General features: G+C 34.7%; 1 protein-coding gene across 1 annotated transcript in view; it reads left to right on the forward strand.

The window, feature by feature from the left end:
- The window catches only part of PTPRD (protein tyrosine phosphatase receptor type D), a 382,186-nt gene extending 375,163 nt beyond the window's left edge, over window positions 1-7,023 (forward strand). Inside the window, exons 37-38 of the mRNA XM_058827273.1 lie at window positions 462-597; window positions 3,007-7,023. Of these exons, the coding sequence (XP_058683256.1) occupies window positions 462-597; window positions 3,007-3,075 (205 nt within the window). The 3' untranslated portion in view covers window positions 3,076-7,023. The remainder of the gene's footprint in view (window positions 1-461; window positions 598-3,006) is intronic.
- Window positions 7,024-9,578: the final 2,555 nt, after the last annotated feature.

Below are 9,578 nucleotides of genomic sequence, written 5' to 3' on the forward strand. Positions count from 1 at the left end.
AATGAAAATCTATACGTCTAACTCAAAGCAGAAGGTAAAATAGCACAGTGAAGATGTACAAAACAGTGCATATACATGACGAACTAAAGTAAAGCAAGCAATAAAATGCATTTTGGCTTCATTTTCTCTTGTCAGTTCCAATGTATGTTATTGGCAACAAATGTTAACATTTGCCTTCACCATACACTGATTATTGTATATCTGGATGAACAAACCAAGTCTCTTTGCAAGGAAGACTGGAGAGTCAGGATATACTCAGTAGATGTAAAGTTATCTTGAGCGCAGTTATTCTTTTGAACGCAATGTGGTAATTTGCTGTGGAATTTTGCTTAGTGAGCCTCTCCCCATACAGAAATTTGTACACATATGGTGTGTTGTAACCACAAAGAATTTTTCAGCCAATTTTTTCAGCATTAACTGTCAATTAACATTTGATTTTTTTGTTTTACTCTCTTCAACAGTGCGGGTGTTGGAAGGACTGGAGTATTCATAACCTTGAGCATTGTGTTAGAAAGAATGAGATATGAAGGTGTTGTAGACATCTTCCAGACTGTCAAAATGTTAAGGACACAGCGGCCAGCCATGGTACAGACAGAGGTGAGGAAAACAGTATCCATATTGCAATGGTGATGGAAAGGAAGTGGTATTCACACAAGCAAAAAAATGCACAGACAGAGGCTGTATAAAACATGCCTACTGTTACATCTGAAGTCATATATGGGCCCTATGACCACAGGGTCATACCTGCCATAAAGGTATTGCAAGGTCTGTTTCCTGTTACTGCAGTAGTTACTGTAAGATGAGGAAGAAAAAATTAATTTCAGCAGTGGATCCTCAATTATGGTAGTTGAGAAAATCCATTTCTGATGCATCACACATTTTTATTTGATCCTTGTTCCCTCACAGAAATGTGTGGTAGTAAAGCAGGCAAATTGTCTCTGCAGGTGGACCCACTTATTTATTTTTATTTTTATTTTTTTTCCCCCTGGGAGCAGGGTCTTGATCATGTCTTCAGACTTCCACTGTATTATTTTCGTGTTTTTCTTAACTTTATATCACCAAGCAAGTGGCTCTTTGGCCTGAAAATCATAATGGTAAATTCAGCATTCAGAATAACTATAGAATAAATAATTTCTATGCTAGTAAGTGTGGTATAGAGAAATAAAGAAAGGGATAAGTAGTATAAACCAGTTACCTGGGCAGGCCTGTATGCTTGGAACTCTTTCATGTCATAAAGAATGCTTAAACATTATCAGTTAATGTTGTGCTTAATTTTTGCCTTAATTTCTGAGCAGAAGACCTGGACTAAGCCAGAGCAAATTGGTTAGGATAACCAACAAAAAGGGAAAGAAAAGGGAAATATTTTAGATCACACATTAATTCAGTATAATTTGATTGACACTGGCCTTTAAAATAAGTCTGTGAAATTTTAAATGGTTCCCCAGAGTTTGCCATTTTCCACAAGAAAATTTAACTTGTCCAGTAGAAGCTAGATAGTTTTACTTTTAAGAAGACAACTTCATAAAAACTTATATGAAAAATACAGATATTTATTTTTAATCTTGTCAGTTAGCCAAGTAAATCACTGTGACCGTACCAAAGAGTTAATTCCATTTCTTTTCCATAACCATCATTCTTCTGAATAAGCAAAATGAAAAATGTCTGCTTTCTGTCATTTTGGCTCCAAGAAATAACCACCGTATACAGAAAACTATGCTTCTTTGAGTCTACCTGACAAATGCAGAGTTCAGTTCTGAAATATATGCTCCCTCCCCCTGCTTTGACTTGTTTCTGCATGCTACCTTTCATCCCCACTGCTGAAAGAAGTAGTGTTGTGTATGCATTTCTTCCAGGATTCTGTGGCAAACAGATCTTTCATTCAGCATTATAAACCACAAGGAAATCTAATCCCTATTAAACAAAGTACTTCCATGTGGACCACACATACACTTATAATTCAGGCATATGTGTAATGCATTCTGCCACTGTTCTAACTATTCCAACAGAAATGAACTATTAGTAATCATACCACCTCAGTGAAGTAAATATCTGATTAGTTTCCTGGTTTCCAAAAGAATTTTAATTGTGATCTTAACAATGGCAACCTGTGTAGTTACCACATAGCACTATCAGAAAAATAAACAGACATCCCTGGTTTTTTTGAGCAATTTCTTTTGTGTTCTTTTATTTTTCACTTTTTATCATTTACACCAAGAATGGCAGTTGGACATAAGTACTCAGATGTGCCATTTTAGTGTAAATGTGTAACATAAATGTGCAAAAGGACTGCTTTATGGAGGTGAGCATAACTCAAACTTATAAATGTCAGATTCATCAGAGGTATAAGCAAATTTCTTACCACACTAAACTTCTCTCTGCTTCGAGGTATAGTTGAAATGAAGTCTGCTTTATGTGAATAAGGTCCTTTAGCACCATATTTCTCTCTTAGGCCATTTTCTTACCGCAGGCCAAGTTATGTTCACATCTTCATCAAAGATTTTATTACTGAAAGGTTGCAATTCCCTTTGCTTTCTTAACATGATTTTTAACCTGGCAGGTTTCCATACAGAATTCCTTATTAGGGCTATGATGGACGTTTTTACTTAGTGTGTTGTATCAGCCGTAGAATTCATTGTATATTTTGCTACTTATTTTCAAGTACATGGGGGAAAGCATCCTAGCATGTTCCAATCAGAAGAGAGCTTTATGCTGATATTGTTTTCATCCAGAATAACAGACTGTCAGTAGGTGGGTATATAGTCTCTGCACAAAAAGAAGCTGCATTCTTTGAAAAATGTTGTTGAATTAAATGGGCGTCTATCTTCATCTGTTATAACTCAGAGTGGTTTTCTGTTGATGTCAGCAAGTGAATATTGCTGAACTGCAGATGCCTCTGCAGTATATTTGTTTGTAGCTACAAAATATTCACTATTATTTGAAAGAAACTAGAAACCAACCAACAAGCTGACTTTTTGATCCATTTGTTTTCTATTTTTCTTTCTCTAGGATCAATACCAGTTCTGCTATCGAGCCGCACTGGAGTATCTGGGCAGCTTTGATCACTATGCAACATAAAAACCCAATGTGGATTTTTATTGCAGGCCCTTTAAGATCCAGAGAGCCGCTTCTGAGCCATACGATGTGCTTTAGAAGTACTTCTTAACTCTTAGCTAAGGAGCAATTATTGGGGATATATAAAACAAAAAATAATAAAAAAAAACAAATGAACAAAAATATTGGGGATATATAAAATAAAAAAAACAACAAAAAAAAATATCCCACCCAACAAGAAGTATTCCATGTGGACCAAGAATTCACAGTTTAATAACCTAACCATAATAAAAGAATCCTGACCACTGAGGCGTCTGAAGGATCTCATTTACAGATACCTCAAGGGTTCGACATTGGTTGAAGTTAAAGGGAAGAGGAAATTAATCAGAAAGAGTGATCATCTTATTCAGGATTACATGCTTTTGCAAAGACGAGTTTTGAGAACTGCAGTTCAGTGCAAGACGTTTGTTGCGAGGTTGGGTTCTGGCTTCTCAAACAAAGCGGACTCTTTACTTCAACATCACCCTTTCCCATCATACTGCTCATCCTAACACTTTAGGGAAAATGTGGGAATGTTTAAAAAGAAGGTCCTTGATTTAGTTTTTTAGTATTGTAAAGATACTGCTGACCTGTGCTTCATTTTTAACTGTGTAAACTTTTTCCTTTTTTTAACAAGAGTTTATCATTCAATGAAGTGAATTAAAGAAAAGGTTGCATAACTGTTAATATTTTTGTTTAAAAATGTAGATTTTTTTTTTTTAAGCTGTAGAACTGTTATCTGTAATATTGTGCTGTAGAAATGTTAGATACTTGGAAAATTTGCACATTTTTGTGCAGTCCTACAGTACCACAGTCTTGTTAGATATTAATTTTGTAGTTTTATTTGGGTTTTTTTTTTCTTTAAGAAAATATCCATTGTAATCAGTTAAATCAAAATGGGGCTTTTTGGTTTCTTTTGGAATCAACAGGGAGGCGCAAAGTATAAAGATGCTGCTAGCACATACACACACACGCACACATATGCACATGCACACTCACACCCTCTCTCTTTTATATATATATATATATATATGTATTACTGTCTACCCTTTTCTGACTCTCTAGTTGCAGAGAATACAGATGGATTCAGATACAAATTCACACACATGCACATAAATGTATCAGTCCTTCCGTACCTGGATTTATCAAAGCATTGGGAAAGTTTTTCCACAAACTACAATTATATCAAACTACAATTTGATTATCTCTGCATTTTTAAGGTCCATAAACTTCTATTTCAAAGGGAAGTGAGGAATGCACATCACTGATATTTGAACGCCATCTCTACCCAAATAATATTTCTACCCACATTTCCACTTGAACACACACACTTGCACACATACAGAGCACACACATGCACACATGCACAGAGAGTATGTGATTTAGGCTTCAAGTGAAGTTCAATATTTGTAACACTATAGTGCAATAAGAAATCATATTATTAAATGTAGGAGGTGTGCATGTGGGAAAGGTCAGTGCATATCCCTTTAGGAGGGGAGAATGTTGTAATATACTAGGTATTAAGATGTTTTAAAACTGTATTCAATAGTATACTGTCTATAGTGTGCGCTATATAATTTACATTTATCGTATGTAACAGGGCAAAGCCAAACACACATTGCTCTGTGAAATCAAACGTTTCGTGGCATACAGCATTGTTTGGGGATGCTGGGGTTTATTTTAATTTTACATTTAGAGTGCCTTATATTTGATGCCTATTTTGAATAGTATTTCTTTAAGTTAGCCTTCATTTGTATTTAGTTTAGTTTGTTTATATCTCTGTTGTTCTTTTCAAACATTTTAATACATGTACCAGACAATTTTGAAAAATATGCATTACCAGTTTCTAACCAAGTGTGGATGGTAATAAATGATAACCCAAAACACATAGGTAGTCAAGGCCCTTTATCTTTACATATTTCTAATAACAGAATAGCCCACAAATTGGAAGTCTGTTTCTGGTTGGCTTTTCAAACCCACTTTGTCACTCGTTATAGTGTTATCTGTCATTGCCGTAATGTAGCAGCACAGTAGCAGTAGTTGACATCAGCAGTGCTTATGCATCTTTTCTTTTTTAACTTTCTTTTCTTTTTTTCTTTTTTTTTCTTTTTTTTTTCTTTTTTTTCTTTTTTTTTTCCAAATTGATTTTGGGCCAAGTCCAGCTCATTCACTTGTGTCACCAGATTGCTAAAGTCAAGCCCTTGCTTTCAGTGGGGAGGCTCATGTAAGGCTAGCAAGACTAAGCCCACATGACATATTGGAGATTGACAGATTTTATTTCAGGAAAAAGGAAAATTCTCTAAACGGCATAAAGGACGTCTTGAGACTCTTTCTAGAATGCCATTTACATTGACCTTGGTCACCATGTGTTCTGCCATTGTCAGTACATCAGCATCAAAGGATGCTTTCTTTGGGGTTTCAAATAGGAGCATTGCTGTGGCTTCTCAATGTAGCCTCAACATATTTTGTTCTTCTTCCAATTTTCCCACTCCTATGAGAAATAAAACTAAGAAAGACCAAACTCCAGCAATTGTATTTGAGCACTTTTGTAATTTAAAAAAACCCAAACCAAAAAAATCAAAACAGAAATATAAATATATATATATATGGAATAGAAGTATTATAGAAGGCTACCTCAGAATGAGATTCTATAACTCACATCTGAACCAGAGAAGAATGTGCACTGTATTTCTTTCTCTTCTTCTTTCTTGATTTATACATTGAAATAATTATTGAAGTGCCAGGTTATGTAGTGTGGTCATGTTCTTTAATTCAAATACATGAAATCAGAAATACAAAATAAAGTGTCATTTTGAAAACATAGACTAAGGAAGGTTTCTGAACACTGTATCTGTATAAAGATCAGTGCATTTTCTCTAGCAGACTGTCTTGCAAGCTCCAATGAAAATAAGGGAGTAAAAGAAATACAAAAAAGCAGAGCCAATTTGTGAGAAAAACTGTTGTACAACTAAATACTCCTTTCAGGTTTTTTGTTTCTTACGATAGCTCTTAGCATCATTGATGTGCATTCCACTTTCTGTATTCTAATATCCGCATTCTAGTTAAATTAAATTGTGAGCATCTTTGTCTACATACATCATACATTTCCAAGCTTAAAATTGGTTTCATCAGCATAACCAGTACGGTGCTATTATTTACGTTTGTATGTGTAGTTATGTCTAATTTTGTAATTAGTTGCAAAGGGGAAAAACACCACAAAATATATAAAAATGATTTATACAGAATTTTAATTTAGCTCTTTTTTAAAAAGTTATTTGAGTGGTTAGATAGCAGAGAAGATGGCTGGGGGAAGGAGTGACCCTCTAAGGAGATTTGCACTTTCTATATATACCTTTGTACTATGCACTGCCCTATTGATTCTACACCCAATATAACTTGAACCCATCTGTAAGAAATTGCTTAGAAAATCCACTTGTATGTATTTAAAAGACACAGAACATGTAAAAAGGAAAAAAAAAAAAAGCAACTGCTTTTTTTTTTTTTCCTTTTATTTTCTCCCATTTTTCTTATGTTTCTGTTTCTTTTTTTTATTTTTTTTTTTTCCCTTGGTGCCCTGATACTCCACAGATATCAGAAGGCTGCAGGTCCCATTATAACCATCTGTTATGTGGCTTTGCCATTCAAGCTTGGAGTGTCTTTACAAAGATAATAAAAACTTGTGTTCTTTGCTCTTGTTTTGGATGCATAGACTGAAAATCTTAAAAAATTACCTTGTAAAATGGCTTGTTTAAAAAGATACAATTACCTCTAATTAGTAGTACGCGTAAATGTTTTACAGAATGAAAGGCGTGCTTTTTATTTTCTTACTTGGTTACATTGGTGGCAAAAGAAAGTCTGTATGAAAATCAGTTCTTTGCTGACACAAGTTCCATTTGTTACAGATGAATTCTAATAAAATGTCAGTGTTATGCAGCCCTGGTCTTCTTTCTTAAGCAGTACTTTTGAAATCAAAACTTGTTTGGTCCCTGTTGGTGATAAAGGAGTTTAATTGAAATTACAAAGCAGTCATTAATCTTCTTAACTAGCTGCTGGACAGTGGAAAATACATTCTTAGGTGAGCAAATATATATCATTTTCAGCAGCAAGCTTTGAGGCAGCATAGGCAAACCCTTTGGCATAAATTCTCATAGCTTCATGAGCTTAATTGAAATTATCAGACTTTACATGCCTCTGGAGTTCCCCTTTGTGCTTTAAAAATGTATCACTACACTGAGAAAACAGATTTTTCTCCATTCATAGGTGCAACTCAAAGAGGGCAGAATATCAACACATTTTATGTGAATTGTGAACTTTTAATTCCTGTAGATTTGGCAGCTTCTGGGTAAATCCAAAGTCACTTGTCAGAATTCAGTTACTGAAATTGTGGCAAGCCATCATGACTTTTGACTGACTTACGTTATGCACTGCACATGCAGTGAATAAAAATGTGAATCTGTGGGTCTACTATCCAAATACTGGGGTAGAGTTTTTAAACACATTGGAAAAGTTTTAGATGAATAAACACACCAGGTGTATTGAGGCAAGCTACAAGGGGCATGGTATGGCAATCTACTCAAAGAAAACAAGTCTTGCTCTGTCTGCTTGTTTTGAAAGAAGGCAGGTTTTGTCTCCAAGATTTATTTGTAAGGGAATACAGTCTATTAGCAATTAGTATTAAGTACATGTTAATAAAGCATTCTCTGTGCTGGAAGGATGTGCAAGACATTAACATTAGGGTGATTTCTAAGAACGTGTATTGTTCTTGGCTAATTTCCACTTTAAGATGGTGATAATAGTGTAAATGTGAAGCCTTGGTATTCTTACAGAGGCCTATTAATGTTTTCCACTAAATTCTGTGGATTTTACAATTACTGCATTGCAGGCTGCCTTTGACTTGAACCTTTTTTGCGTAGTCTGTGCAAGGTGGTTTAGAGCTGTGTTATGTAAGGGTTTCTTTAACTATCTGAGTGGCTTTAGATGGTACCCTTTAATGTCAGCATTGACTTCTTTGGATTTTCCTGTTCTGTGCATCTAGCATGGACCATAATAAAGTGTGAAAATGAGTATTGACAAAAATATTTGGCTGTGTATGGCTTAATAACTTCTAAGTTAATGGGGTTTTAACAGAAGTAGTTCTAATTCACAATTAACACAGAAAAAAGATGTCACTTAGAGATCATTACTGTTCAGAAATGCTGTTGAGATGCGAAATTAACCCATCTCAAAGCAAAGCAGTAGCTACAGACCTTCAAACAAAGTAACATTTACATCTTTTCTGTATTACACAATTGCTTGGACAAAATTCCCAGAATCTTTGGTGTTCATTCAAACTAGTATCTCTAAAAATGGGTCAGTCCTGATTCTAGGGTAATAAGGGATTTCCATCTATAAATTTACCCATTGCCTGCTTCTCCCAGTCTGTGCAGACCAGAAGTGGGACAAAAGTGAGCTATTGGTAATGTGATAAACAAAGTACTGAAAAAATACTGAAAAGGAATGTATGAAAAGAACTTATTCATTAGCCAGTGCCCAGAAGAGTTCACTAACAACTGGATCAGTACCTAGTGATCCCTGAAGAGCATTTTAGCCATCACTGGTCAAAAAAGGAGCAGGAAAAATTACTTCTAGAAATTGATACGTCTTTTTTTACTTCAGATGCAAGCATGCCCTTTTTTCCCCCCTTCTTAACCAGTTTTATAAGCAGAATGAAATTAAATTATTTTTCACAGAGTTTGAAATTTTGAGGAAAATAACCAGCAAATTTGCTGATGTGTAAGCCAATATACCAGTGATAAATCACTTTCTCTTCCACATCACATAACATGAAAAAAAAAAAGATGTATCTTGCCCATGGAATTGCTGAATTCTATGAAACAGCTCTGTGTTTTGAAGCCTTGAAATATGACAGCTTTAGATAATGAAACTTCAACAACAGCACTGGATCAAATTGGCAACAATGTCCACAGAAGATACCAAATGGCACCAATACTACTTTCACTGTCAAAGAATATTTTTAAAGCAATTTCAGAAGTTTGAGAGACTGGTATTTTTGTCATTCTTTCACTTTGCATGGGTAAATAAAACACTGATGGGGTGTGAGGCAGTAGCAAATTTTCATGCAAAGACCTGTGACAAAATTTTCTTTTTTTTTTTTTTTTAATTTAATTTTGGTTTGTTTACTTTTTAACCACATTTTTGTTTATTTTGTTTATTTTTGTTTATTTTTTTATTTTTCTTTTTTATTAAGGAGGGATTAATAATGCAGTGCTACTGCAACTGTTTGGAAAGTTACTTGATTCCAAACCTAGAGTACTTGAGTATCATAGCTATACAAATATTCAAGAGAATTTTCTCTTTATCCCATCCTGTGTTTTCAAGAAGTTGGTTCTGTCCTCCAAATCTACTTATGAAGAGTACCACAGTAGGATGCAAAATGTTTTTCTATCACTAATGCAATGAGTCAAGATGGAAGGAAACATCTGCTGACT

The sequence above is a fragment of the Poecile atricapillus genome, chromosome Z (genome assembly GCF_030490865.1).
Source record: "Poecile atricapillus isolate bPoeAtr1 chromosome Z, bPoeAtr1.hap1, whole genome shotgun sequence".
In the NCBI taxonomy this organism is placed as follows: Eukaryota; Metazoa; Chordata; class Aves; order Passeriformes; family Paridae; genus Poecile; species Poecile atricapillus.